Source organism: Dasypus novemcinctus, chromosome 10 (assembly GCF_030445035.2).
Source record: "Dasypus novemcinctus isolate mDasNov1 chromosome 10, mDasNov1.1.hap2, whole genome shotgun sequence".
NCBI classification, from domain to species: domain Eukaryota; kingdom Metazoa; phylum Chordata; class Mammalia; order Cingulata; family Dasypodidae; genus Dasypus; species Dasypus novemcinctus.
Genome location: NC_080682.1, coordinates 107,839,179 through 107,853,315, shown reverse-complemented (window position 1 = coordinate 107,853,315; position 14,137 = coordinate 107,839,179). Strand labels below are relative to the sequence as shown.

Genomic DNA, 14,137 nt, shown 5'->3' with positions numbered 1-14,137 from the left:
AGGCCCAGAACACACAGCAAATGGATACAGAGAGCAGACAACTGGGGAGGGGGGGAGAAGGGGAGAGAAATTTTTAAAAATCTGTGGGAAGATTTTTGACTATTAAGACTTAAAAATGCTGCCTTCTTCCTCTAAAAAAGGAGTGGAGGAATGGTTCTTGAAAATTTTGTTGTGAAGAAAATGGAGAAAGAATTGTATTTCCCAGGACTTAGATACATAAGAAAGAAATCAGGGGCTTATGGGCAGAGAAATGGAATGTGTGTGTGATCGTAGCTGGCAGTCATCCGTTATTCTAAGTCTGCGATTTTATCCAGAAGTGACTTGTATCCATTAACACACGTGAATATTCTTCACAGCTGTGAAAATGGTTCTTTGTGTGGTTATATTTCATTGTTTCTTGTAAACATCAGGCTCTTTCAAATCAGAAATGAAAGAATGGCTTACCTTCTGTTCTACAACACGATCTTTCCCAGGCCAGACCCTCTCGCCCTGCTTTGCTGCCTCCCCCTTCCCTCTTCTGGAACAAGGCTCATCACTCACTCGGCTCTAGCCTGTCTTCAGCCTCTCCCTCTGCAATTGCTCTTTCAGTATCTCCTCTTGAATCACAGCAAGAAAATGTGCTTACCTAGCACGAGGTCTTAAAAAGCTAGCATCTGTTTATAGCGGCTACTCAGTCTTGGCGGTTGAGTTCATCAGACCTTCACTGATTACCACTTTGTTCAAGTCTGATGAGGAAGGCACTCAGACGCAAGCCTGGCAAGGGGAGCTGCCGGCCCGATTTTGCCCGCTCTGGCACCAGAATGTTGCCTGCAGTGGTCAGAGGGTGTCTCCCTAGTTCAGAAATACAGTAGCAGATGGACGGTATCAGTTGTCTGGTCAGAGGAGGCAAGCTTAATTCATCTGTAGGAGCAGGGAAGCACCCTCACGGGGAGAGCACTTGAGCCTGGCGTGGAAAGTCATGTAGTATTTCAGTGCCTGGAGGCTTGGGGGAAACGCACCAGCTCCGGGGACCGATGAGCAAAAACCCGGTGGTAGGAAAGTGCAGTCTGTGTTTGGGGAAGGGCAGTACAGTACAGTGATCGCATCTGCAAAATGGGTGATAGCACCTATCGCCAAGGGTTGCCGTGAGGATTATGTAAAATAAATTCGTTTAAAGGGCTTGCCCAGTGCGGGGCACATGGAAACGCTTGCTCAGTGATGATGCTGATGACTGATGAGGATACAGATGTAAGCATGGAAAGACTGTGACTTGGGGCCAAATCACATGGCCCTGCATGTCGGGCTGAGGAATCATAACATGTGGGAACTAGAAAGGGCCCTAGTTTGGGCTTCATCTGCTAGGAAACCAGACTTTGTTAGAGTGTTTGAGTAGGCGAGCAGCGCGCTCACAGCCAACCTGGAGGAAGCGTTCTCCCGCAGCTCGTGCCGAATGAATCAGAAATGGGGAGTTGGGGGCCAGGCCTCTGATGCCGTGGTCCAGGGAGTGGTATTGAGGCGCACAGAAGGCTGGGGGAAGAGGGCCTGGACAGGAGGAGGTGAAGGTAGAGGATTCATCGACTCCTTTGAAAATTTCGCCCTAATCAGCAAGACCCACAGGTCCTGCTTGAGCAGCTGCTCTGGGTGTGGTCATGCAGCTGTTCAAAGTCCTGGGGAAGCAGCCCAGGAAAACCTTGCCCACCAAGTCCATATGGCTCAGGCTGGGTCCCTGGTGGGCACTGGGGGCTTCTCTTCATAGGTTTTCCCAGCACAATGAGCCATGCAAGGAGTGATTTAAACTCTAAATATACTGGTCGAGCTCACTTTTTGTGCAGTTTACCCACCCACCGTGGACATCAGAGTCTCAGACCCCCTTCTGTCCCTGAGGGATTATGCTGGAGATAAATGATGCCTCCAGCCTCGAGTAAGGTGGCGTCCCCGTGGATCCGTGTGGAGGGGCGCTGGGCTCTGGGCGGTGCAGCCGGGGATCGTCCTGTCCTGTGACCTTCCCACGTGAAGACTCAGGCGACGCCATGGGTGCGAAGCAGCCCTGGGATGCGGGGGGCGGCAAGTGGTGGCTGTGGGCCCCTCCCGGGCCAGGACCACAGAGGCTCCCCTTGCGGCGCTCCCAGGCTGGCTCCAGGGAAGGGCCTGCCTCCTCGAGCTGATTGCGGCCGGGAGCCAGAGCTGCAGGCAGCTGGGAGGACCCCAGGGTGACCTCGGGCTCCGCACCCGCCTCCACACGTGGAGGGGGAGGGAGGAAATGAGGCCTCCTTGCTCCGCGCTGCTCCTGCGTAATGCCGGCTAAAGAGCCCCAAGGTCAGGCTCAGAAGGGCTCAGCCAGCAGGTGGGTGCTCAGCGGGCATTAGGGGAGTTTTCCTCTCCTCCCGCGTCTGAGAATCTCGGGATCTCCTTGCTGCCCCCTGGCCCCTGTCCACCGCGGGCAGCTCAGCGCAGCAGGGGCAGCGGGCTGCCTCGTCAACCCAGGGAGGAGGCCTTCTATAAAAGCTTGGAGGACTTCAGAGATTTGCTTTCGTGAGGGACACTCTTCTCCTAAAAGCAAACTGGGAGCGATTTTTAGCAGTAACAGAAGCCCCAGGAGGGGGCGGCCCTCATAGATCTGCTAAGTAGACCAGAGCACTTGGTTTTCTTTAATTCTCCGAATGTATCTTGAGAGCATTGCTCCGTACTCTGCAGGGTACGGGGGAAACACGAATAAACAGAACGCAACCCCGTAGAGGACAGCCTCCGTCCAGGGTGGGACACAAGCTGGTCAGCCCTCAATCAGTCCAACATGCTCAGCCCCGGAAAGGAAGTGCATGCAGGGCGTCCTGGCGCGCTCTCAAGGTGGAGGAGGACGCGCCCCACCGGTGCGGTGCGGGGCAAGTCAGGAAGGGCCGAGGAAGAGGAGGAGGCAACATGAGCAGCCCAGAGCTGAAGTGGAATAATGGGCCCTGCCATTAAACGCCCAGCCGGGAGCCAGCAGGTCCTGTGAAGGACTTAGGAAGGATGTGGAGTGTGGCCTGAGTGGCGACTGGGTGCAGCCGGGTAGGGACCAGGCTCCCAGCTGAGCTCAGCCCCAAACCTGAGCATCATGTTATTTTATCCCTTTGCAACCATGCAAATGATTGGATCAGAAAGTAGGGCGTGATCATGAATTTTCTATTAGGTATCTTATCCCCCAGGAGAGAATGCGGACTTGTGAGAGACTTAAGAACATGAAGCTGCCTGGGTTAACCACAAGGCTGGACAGCAAAGTAAATAGCCCAGGAGCCAAGAGATGGAAAACTTGGGCTCAGTGATACAGGAGGGGTTCCTGGAAGAGGAGAGCCCAGGGCTGGGCCTTGAAGAATAATTAAAAAGGGGGCGGCCCAAGAGGCGGGGACACTGTTGGTGGAGGAATACTGCTGCGTCGCTGAGAAACTTTGCAGTGGCTCCCTGGCCTGCCACGTACATCCAAATGGCCTTCCTGGCTTGGCACTGCCTGGCCCCAGCGCCTGTCCAGCCAGTTCTCCTCGGCCATCCCTCCAAGAACCTCCCGACACCAGTGAGGCCACCTGATCTCTGAACCTACCTCATACACTCAGACTTTGTTCCCGCTAGTCCCTCAGTTTGAATTCCCTTCCTCCGTTGCTCTCTCTACATCCTTCAACACTCCATTCCCTGGTCCTCCCACCCCATCAGAACTAAACTTCTTTTCCTTCTTTTCCTCTGAATGCCGTCCCATTTATTCATTGTGCCTTTCCTTAGGGTCGCTCATGGACAGGTCCTGACCCCCAGAATTATAGACACCTCAATGGCTTACTCATCGCTGTGGGCTATGTGGCGCCATGCCCTTGGCTAATGTTTGGCAAATGCTGAAAAAGTGGATGGATAGATGGACGGACGGACGGATGGATGGATGGATGGATGGATGGATGGATGGATGGATGGATAATCAAGCAAAAATCTGGCTGCACAGAACAAGAAGACCATGTTTCATAGAACCATGCACTCCCAGCAAGAGGCACCAGGCATGGCCAAGCTGAGAATACGGTCTATACTGGGTCGAGCATGTCAGGGCTGGGGAGCTCAGATGTCACCTAGCCTGGTCTGTGTCACGTAACAGACAGCAGACGGCAGGCCAGAGCCCCTCCCACAAGTGCAGGCCAAGCACACTGTGGCTCCAGCACGTCACTGGAGTGCACTGGAAAGGATGTGGGCTTTGGGATAGGCTGGCCTCAGATCCCAAGTCTGCTGCTGGCCAGCTGAGTGGCCTTATGCAAGCCACGTAACCTCTCTGAGCCCTGTTTTACCTCCTTTGTAAGAGGGATGCACTACTACTTCCCTTTCAGAGTTATTGTAAGGATTATAGAGACTGTATTTTTTAAAAAAAACAACAAAAACTCCACCTTATAAAAGGCAACCATTGAATAGTAACGTTTTATTTTTATAACAGATGATTAACTGTTGCATGTGATTGGGGAAGTTTTTATGGAGAGTTCAAAGAAAGTTCTCAGTATTGGAATTTGGGTTTAAATCTATCAGTCTGACATAACTACAGTGAACTAATTCACAAGATGTCATACGAAGACGACGGACCAGGGTTGTTCAAGGTCGAGGTTACCAAGCTTCCCCACAATGGCAGACCCCGTGGATAATGCTCACAGATGAGACCCTCACCGGCCCCCAGGGACCACTGCAGAGATGCCAAAGGCCACGGCGGCTGCCAGGGAGAGATGACTCAGAAAAGTGCTCAGGAACAGTGTGTGCCCATCTCAGTCCTAGTTCGGGAAGTAGGCAGGGGGAGCAGCAGGGAGCTGGGGTTCTGCCAGCACATATTTGGGAGCCAGGGTGCCAGTGCCTGGGCGGCTAGGCGGTCCTGTCCACCCCGAGGGGTGAGAGAAGGCCCGGGGCCTGGAGCCTCAGGCAGGATGCGTTGTCCGGAGCCCCACATGCGTCCTGGGTGGGCCCTTGGCTTGTGTGCAGAGCCGGAATGGTTGAACCAGAGGGAGATGGGAAGGGAGGAGGAAGGAAAGGAAAAAATTAAAATACCAGCCTTGCCGCTGGGTGGGTGCGGCTCCATTAATAGAAGCAGGGGGTCTCAGCTCTCGTCCCCAATCCCCTTCTCTTCCAGGTTTCCGCATCTGAGTGGGTGGTACTACCATGCACAAGCCAAAATTCTGGAGCCTCCCAGGACTCCTTCCTGACCCTTGCCTTCCACAGCACGTCCCTTTCCAAGTCCTGTACATTCTCTCCATCCCTCTCAGCCCAGCGGCCTCTTCTCCACCCCCACGGCCATATCCTGGTTCAGCCTCTGCTTCCGCCCGGCTCCCCACACAGCGCCCGCCCTGGCCTCCCGCCTCCTCCGTCCCCTGACCACCATTCACGCAGCTGCCAAAGTTCTCTTCCCACAGCCTAACCCGGCCACGCTCACCCTTGCTTGGAATCATTCAGCAACTCCTTCTACCGTCCAGACCAATCCCTCAGCGTGGCCCTCCAGCCTCTCATATCCCTCCCACCGAACCTTGAACCCAGCCACACCTGACTGCTGCAGGTCCCCGCCGGGCGAGCCCACCAGCCTCTGTTCACTGCCTGGAGCCCGCTCACCCCTCCTCTGAAAGGCTCCCTGTCAGCCGCTCAGCTACCACTCCCAAAACCTCTCTCTGACTTGGCGGCTTGGGTAGGAGCTCCTGCCTCCACTTCCCACTCCCCCCCTCCTTGGCTCTCTCGGGATTGTCACGAAGTAGCCTCAGCTCAGATTCCTCTGCCTCCAGCCCTTGGAGGTCAGGGCTTGATCTTACTCCGTTTGGGCTCCACCAAGTTCAGCATCCCGCCAGGCAGATAATTATCCCTCAGGAAATATTTTGTGAATGAGTGAAAAGGTGAAATTCAGCAACGAAGAAATCTAGGAGAAGACGATTCGGCAGGGGAGACAAGAATTTGGTTGGGGTACATTGAGTCTGAGCTGGTGGGCCCTCTTGGTAGAGGGTCCCGCCACACTGGGAAAGTGAGTGTGAAGCTTGGGGGAGGGTCTCCTTAGAGATTGGGGTCTGTTTCCTCACCCATGAGCCAGTCCCCCTAAAGGAATCCAGAAATCTGGAGGTCAGATAACCAGCACGTGGCTCAGTGTTACCAAACCAATGCTGTCAACTCAGAGAGCCCCAGAGCTGCAAGGAATTAGTGGTCTAGTCTACTTCTCTTATTTTACAAATGGAGAAACTAAGGCTCACAGAGGAGACAGGTCTGCTCAACAACGAATTAGAGGCAGTGCTAGGCCAGGAACTCCTGTGTCCCTGTCACAATCTCAGCTCTTCCCATTGTCCCTGTGGCCTCCAGTCTCTGGCACTCATCCCTGAGCCCCTCCACGAAGGAGGGAGTGACCAGCGGGGGTGAAGGAGGGTATCGGAAGCGCCCAACTCCAGAGACAGTCTCTTACTCCTCCCCTTGCACAGCATAGCTGCTCAGACCTGTAAGAGCATGGCGCCAGGTGAGGCCCCCAGGTGAGGCCCTCAGGTGAGGCCAGACCTGAGAAAGGCCTCGGGAGCACAGGACGCTGCAGCGCATCTCATGCGCCTGTGGCCTCCGTCAGAAGCTGTTTTGATCTTACTCTATGGCTCTCCAGCCCTATCACAGAAGAGTCACGGTTGATTAAACATCACCAGAGAGACCATTGCAGACAAGAAACCTGACACATCGACTCAAAAACAGCAGCAGATGAGGGTCTTTCAGTGTGTCAGAACCAGAAGCCAGGGTGGGGGGGTGGGGTTGAATGGGACCTCACATATATATTTTTAAGGTAATATTATTACAAAGTCAATAAAAAATAAAAAAATTAAAAAAAAAAAAAAAAAAAAGAACCAGAAGCCATTCACACCTCCTACACAAGCGTATCCCAACACAGGTCCTCATTGTGACATCTAAATTATACTCAGGATATTTATTCTTAGTTAAAATCTGCAAGTATTTAGGTATCTTATAGGCTTTTCAGCCAAAGCGATTAAGACCGTTAAAGTTCTGGCACTGTACGAAGCCAGCCCTCTGCTACCCACCAGGAGCAACCATCCTGCAGGAGACTGGTAGCAAAACGGAAACAGGGCAAAGGGAACTGGCATTTGTTGATCGGCCACAGCACACCAGGCACTGTGCAGAATTCATCATCTCATTTAGTTTTCTCAACTCTGTAGCCTGGCACAGAGCAAGCATTCAACAGTATTTTTTGAACTCACAAATGACTTACTGGGTTGGGTTTTATCTGCCTCATTTTACAGATTGGGAAATGAGGTCCAAAGCTTAGCATTACCTGTCTGTGATGACACGGCTTAGAGCTGGCAGCCTGGGCTCTTCCTCCAATGTCCTGCTGCTCCTGCCGCAGCCTCCGTTAACTGCAGAAGGAAAACCTGAACGTATCTTTGACGACAGGGTGAAGCTAACTCTTCAGGCACCTCCCAGCCGGTCCCACAAACACTGAGAGCTTGCTGTGTTGGTGGCCCAGGGTTAGAGCTGCTTCCAGGCATAGGAGGCACCATTTCACCTCTACTTTCTTTGATTCACAGAAATGAATTCAGAGCGTGGACAGACATCAAGCCTGTGAAACCCATAAAAGCCAAGCCCCAGTACAAGCCCCCGGATGATAAGATGGCTCACGAGACCAGCTACAGTGCCGAGTTCAAGGGAGAGCCCAGTAAGCCCGCGTCTGCCGAGACTAAGGTCACTGAGCGCAGGCGGATCCGCAGCCTCTACAGCGAGCCTTTCAAGGAGCCCCCAAAGGTGAGGCGGGGTGGTGGGCAGTGGAAGGGCTAACTGTGGCAGTGTATGGGGGGAGGGTCACTGCCACCCCTGGCCCAGCCCCAAGGGAGTCTGTAAAATCCCTCCTTTCCTCTGTACTACCCTGAGACAGAGGGGTGTCTTCAAAATGAAACTTTGTTAAATTCAAGGGGATTAGAAAGAAACGTTACCTAAAATATTAACAGCTTAATGATGGACAGATTTCCAGAGAAACTTAGCTTCTGGTTTCGAGAAACCCAGAAAACAAGTGGCAGAAAATCTCACCTAACCCCTAAATTCCCTTGTCTTAAAAGAACTGCATTTGCCCCCAACGAGCGTGGCCCAAGATTGCGGGCAGCCTGGCCTGGCTCCTGCCTGCCCCGGCCTGCCTCCTCGGTCAGTCCCGAGCCTGCCACAGCAGCTGCCAGCTAGGTTCCCAGGGATTTGTGACTACAGTAAACAGTGTGCCCATGATATGACATCAATAAGTAAATTATAGTGGCTTCAGGGGTTTTCCTACAGTAACACTCCTCTGCCTTATTTGCATCCCAGGATGCTTTCATGAGCAGGAAAGAACTGTTGGAGATCCAGCAGGTGAAGCAGGATTCAAACATGCAAGCCGCCTCGCTTATTCTCTCTCGTCAGGTCCCATGGAATTGTGTACAGATCAGCTCTCCTGTATATAAGAGCAGGAAAAGTCTGCAAAGTGCTGCTCTAGAACCTAATAGCCTTTTTTCCTGCTTTTGCCCTACGGTCTTGCACTCCGGGCAAGTTTCCCATATATCCAGGACCAGCTTACAGATACGGGGAGCAATCAGTTTGCCTGGACTCTTCCAGTCGTAGCACCGAAGGTCCCATGTCCCGGGGAGCCCCTCGGTCCCAGGCAAACCAAGACGATGGTTACCTTATTTACAGGTCAGGGGGACTCACAACCACCGGACCTCAGGCCTCAGCGTCAGCTCTGTCCACACATGAGGTGGGACCCAGGGCCTGGGGTTGGCCTTGGACGAAAGAAGATTCAAGGGGAGGGAAAGCAGATCTGGAGATGAAATGAGAGGGGGGTCAGACCCGGAGGGAACAGCTCCAGAGTTCTCTGAGAAAGAAAAGGCCAGGCCGGTTCCTGAGAAGGAGGAGGCAGAGCTGCAAGAGGAAGCTTGGGGAGCATGGGGTGGACTTGGAAGTGCTCTCCCCGGGGCGTGGGGGAAGCGGTCGGTGGAGAAAAGCAGCCAGAGAGGAGGACAGGCAGGCGGCGGAGCAGCGCTGAAGGCTAGGGAGCGCCCGGCCCGGAGCGTCTGGGGAGGCGAGCCCAGCGGCCGGCGCCGGCTTGTGCTGCAGCAGTCAACCCTAGAACCTCTGCGTCTAGGGTCAGCCAAGCTCTGTTTCTCATTCACACCTGCCCGTCGCAGGTCGGCTGCGCTCCTCATCCTGGCATCTCCAGTGCGGGACTCTGGGCGTGCGCGGCCTTTCTCTGTGGCAGCAGGAAAAAAGCGTAGGCTGCCTGTTGAACCCCCTGCCTGGAGGCGACCCGCCTTCCCGCTGCTCACGTTTCATGGACTAAAGCAAATCCCATGCCCGCGTCTGAGCTGGGCAGAGGGATGAGGTATAACCTGCCGCGGGGAGGGCATGCAAATGCCGCTCAGCTCTCTCTAGTCCACCACCAGCGGCAGTCCGGGGTTGAGGCTGGCAGGGCCAGGAAGCCAGGGTGGCCGGTGAGTGTCGCCAAAACGGCCGGCCAGGGAGTTCAGATGGGAGAAGCCAAACGGCCCGAGGTCCGTGAAGGCACTGTGCCCCGTGCCCCAGCAGTGTGGAATTGGATCCTTACATTATTCCTTCCTTAACAGTGTCTTCTCTGTAATTCTCTCCCCTGCTCCCCCCCTTCCTGTGCTTCTGTGTTTGTGGTCTGTCTCTCCGTGCAGGTGGAGAAACCTAGTGTTCAGAGTTCCAAACCAAAAAAGACCTCAGCGAGCCATAAGCCCCCGAGGAAGGCCAAAGACAAGCAGGGGGCGTCGGGCCGGGGCGCCAAGAAAAAGGGCGCGGAGGGCCCCAGCACCGTCAAACCTGACGAGAAGGAGCAAAGTAAAGAGATGAACAATAAACTGGCTGAGGCTAAAGAGTAAATTTCACTGCACTTTCCTTTTATTCTTCTTTTTCTCTTTTTTTTAAAAAAAAAAAAAAAAACAACAAACAAAAAAAGGCCACAAAATTAATTAGAGGCTTCTCATCTGCCTTGGTCCTGAGTGTTCCAGGGGCTCTTTGGTCTGGTTTCTTTGGATGGAGGAATCTGTTTCAGGATGGCATGACATGCCTCCCCTCCAAGCCCAGGCCAGAAGGCCTGGGCAGCGCCCTCAGGCCTGGAACCCTGGAACTCCAGGAAGCGCTGCTCACTAGCTGTGCCTGCCCTGTCAGCCAAGGCTGCATGCTGAGGAGGAGGGCTGCAGGGGCACTTCCAAGATGGCTGCAGAGGAAACCTCCTGGCCATGCTTGGAAATGTCTGTGGGGCGTCCAACTCCTGTTCTTCCTCAAGATCTGTTTCAGTGATCAATTTTACACTTGAGGCGTGTCCTTCTCCCAAATTCAGAGAATTATTGTGTGCTACAGAAGCTCAGTTTGGGCTTCAGCAATTGACCAAATCGATGGACATAGTTTAAAAAAATTTTCTAATTAAAAAAAAAAAACCTGGCCTTGATGCCAATGAAATGGAGTGAGTTGAGTGTGTTAGGTTTAAGCGATTTTTAAAAATAGAATCTTGTGTTAGAAGTGTGTGACTATTGAGTTCCCTTCAGTGGGCTTTAAAGTGAATATCGAGTCATAGATGTGCCACTGACGACTAAAACCAAGCCAGGGGTGGTAAAAAGGTTAGGTGTTTTAGGTACATCCTAGACGTGCTAAGAAGATCACCAAAAAGGAGGAGGACGTTCTCCTCCGTTACCCTCGGTAGATTACCTATCCAGTGCTGTCCGCTTTGCAGAGCAACTGGTTTAAGTTCAAGGTGTAGGGATGGTGTATTTATAACGTGACTTTCTTGCTTTTAAGGAACACAAGGTGGAAAGTAGATATAGTGGCAAGTGTGGTGATTTTTATTCTTCCCTTTCTGAAGTGTTCTTGCCCTTTTCCTCAGAGAGGGCAAAGGGTGCCTGAGCTTCAGGTCAGGGGGAAAATGCCCGTGACTTAGCTCAAGGCCAGGGGAGTTTCCTCCTAAGTGGTTAGCAAGCATTTTGACCTCGGTGATGAGTCAGAGCAGCTCTCCACGTGTTTTGTGTTGTGTGTCTGTGTGGCCAAAGCCCCCAGGGCTGGCAAGCGCCATTTTAGCCATGCTCGAGTTGTTTGTAGGAATTAGGGAGTTGTGAGAAGAACCCCAATGTTGACGAGCGACCCCAGGTATCAACCAAGAAAGTGACATTCGCGAATGCCCAGCGTCGTGACGTGTGTGTTGCTCGGCACGTTCTTTCTTTCCTACGTCCATGCCGTCCCGACTGTCCCCAGCGCTTCCAGACTGCCGGGCTGCCGTACGGCACGGAGCCTCCGCTCAGCCTAGCTCTTCTCTCGTGGTGCGAGCGGTCAAGAGTGAAGGCCTCACGGTTCCCTACCTCGGAGTCCGTCAGGTCCTCCCGCCAAGACCCCGCAAACCGTTCCTCGGACCCCTCAGCCAGCACGGTCTCCATTTATACCACTTCGCTCATCAGGCTGGAGCTGACGGAGAAGTCTTTCAAAATTAAGTCGGCAGGTGCCACGCGGGCCCTCCTCCCTAAGAGAACAGGGCCCCAGCGAGGCAGTGCTCCGTCCCCCTGCCGCCCCTTCCTCTCCACCTCAGGAGACCGACCCGTGAGGGGGTGGGCAGCGGTGGTGCGGGTCAGCGCGCAGGAGTCACACGTTCAGACATAGGGATAGAGATGACGAGCGCCCATCTCAGTGCTGCACCCAGCGATTCGCCAGCTCATCTCCACACTAACCGGAGTGAAGACGTGGTCTTCACTCCACCCAGATTTTGCAGACTTATGTTCATTCTCTCAAGATTTGGCACGAGTCAGACGCGTCGACGTTAGCCACGGTTCAGATTTCTCCGTAGCATAGCCAGGTATTTGTTGGCAGAGGAAAGACAAGTCGATCCAAGTCTCCCCAGCACGGGGGGGCTGTCCCCTCCGCAGACACTTCCTGAGGCGGCGCCTGACAGAGCCAGGCGTGGCAGGGACACGAGGAAGTCTGTCTCCACAGCAGCCCACCCGGGAGGAGGCAGAGGCCTCGAGCCCTGCGTCTGACTCAGGGTGGTGTTGCCCCAAGAGGAGAGTTAGCCACGAGGACCCCACAGGCTCTTCTCCCCGCCTCACGGAGAGGGGGACAAAGTTCTAGCCCCGGGACCAGGCTGGTTACCCCGCCCCAGCCAGGCTTTACCAACCTGCGCAGTGTCTTCTTCAACCCTTCGGTGTCCCCATCTTTTTAACGCAAATATCCACCCCCATCCCCAAGGAAACCCTTTGTAGTTCACTTTGACTCTTGAATGTGTCACTTCACTGGCAAGAAACTTCCCTTTGATTTCTACTGTTTACAGATAAACACTGATTGAAGCTGGCTTTGGTTTCATAAGCAGCGTTTGGGTTTTGCCTCTTCGAAGGTGACCAAGCTTCCAATACCTGTTCTGCCCCAATTGTTCTACATTTCCCTATGCATCCCCGGCAAGAGAGTCAGGACTGACGCTTCCCTCTCCTCTGCTTCGCCCACCTGCAAAAATCATCCGCAAAACCCTGGCCGGTTCCCCTGCAGCTTTCTGTTCTCCGTCCCGTGCTCCCCTGCAGCCCACATGCCTTTGCCTCTCTGAGGCAGACAGGAAGTGTCTAATTACAATTTTGTGGCCTGGGTTTTGTTGCATACCACAGATTGTCTATGTAACGTGTAGAGCACACCTCTCTCGATGCTATCTCCACTCCTGCTGTTAGTAAGAGAATGACCGAGATATTCATGTATAGCCAATTGATTGTGACGTGCTTGTGGCCTGTGCTTGCTCAGAAAAAAAAAAAAACCAACCAAACGAACAGTTTTTCCAATTATAAATAAACGCTAAAGACGAACACCACTTTCTTGATCTCATTTCCTTGGTGAGGCCCAGGTTGGAAGGCACCAACCCTCGCCATCTGAGCCACTCTCCACGAGAGGCGCTGTGCCCTGCGGTTGTCCGGGGCGCCTCCGTAATGCAGCTTGACTCTTTTAGATTGCCTCTCAGACACTAATGGCAAGCAGTCAGAGCTAAGTGTGGGACAGGCGAAGATGCACCGGGAGACCCACTGGCCAACAAGGTAGTGTAACGTTTTCACGCCGCGCTGCTGGGGACGAGTGGCCCCCGCGCCGCCTCGCCATGCGGGCAGGCCGGGCTCGGCCCTCTGCCCCCTTCCTGTCGGTCCTGGCTTGTCCTCTTCCCCAGGGAGGACAGAGATGCCTTTACTTACTTTGGCCGTTTGGGACGTTCCACCCTCCGGAGCTGGCTCGCTGTGCAGGGTGCGGGGGTGCCTAACACGAGTTGGGGAGGGAGCCGATATAGCCGTACGAGAGGCCCAGAGAAGGTCACAACAGGTCAGGTGGCTGGGAGCTCAGATGAGGGACAAGTGATTTCTTCCTCCTAAGGTGGGCAATCACAGAAGGCTGCATGGTGGAGAGGGCCCTGGGAATGGGCTGGGATTAGGATGCGCGGGGCAAGCAGGGGCAGGTCTATGGGCCTGGGATGAGAGGCTGTGGGGTGTGGGCGGGGGCCTCCGAGCTTGGGCCACCTTTGTCTACTTCGATATCCTTCTGCTAAAGCAGAAGACAAGATTTTCCCCTGGCCCAGCTCGTGCTGGCTGAGTACCTTTAGGTGCCCGGCGCTGCGCCGAAGCCTAGCCTCTGATCCTGGGGCGTGAAGGCAGCTCCTTCAGCCAGCTCTGTGGGTCAGGGAGGACTTGAGCAGGTGGGCAGCTGCTGGCCTTGCGGCTGGGGCCAGAGGGGGCAAAGGAGCCTCACGAGCACAGGGGTGGAGGGTCCAGACGCCGGGGAAGTTCTGGGGCAGGAGTGAGACCAGGGCTGGGCAGTGGCAGAGCTCGGTCATCGGAGGGTGGGTGGAAGGGTGCTGGCGGGCACCTCCATTCCATACCCCTGGCATGCTCCCGCCCTCACGCTTCTCACCTGCACCCTCACCTGGGACAGCCATCACAGCTCCTCTCGCTCTGGGCCAGGAGCTGCAGGTGGGACTCGTGTTCTCCTGCCTGTCCTGGATCTCTGGCTTGGGCCGGGGTGGGCAGGCAGTGGAGGCCACATCAACGGAGGCCACTCGGGGTTTATTTTCCAGATGAAGAGAACACATTCCACCCACCTGCCTGCTTTTGTGCGAGGCAATATTGGACAAAATACTGTTCAGGAAATAAGGCAAATACATAAACGTATATTTTAAAAA

General features: G+C 54.2%; 1 protein-coding gene across 1 annotated transcript in view; it reads left to right on the top strand.

The window, feature by feature from the left end:
- Positions 1 to 14,137, top strand: part of MAP6 (microtubule associated protein 6) — a 105,355-nt gene that overhangs the window by 77,184 nt on the left and 14,034 nt on the right. Inside the window, exons 2-3 of the mRNA XM_058305976.2 lie at positions 7,512 to 7,725; positions 9,639 to 9,835. Of these exons, the coding sequence (XP_058161959.1) occupies positions 7,512 to 7,725; positions 9,639 to 9,835 (411 nt within the window). The remainder of the gene's footprint in view (positions 1 to 7,511; positions 7,726 to 9,638; positions 9,836 to 14,137) is intronic.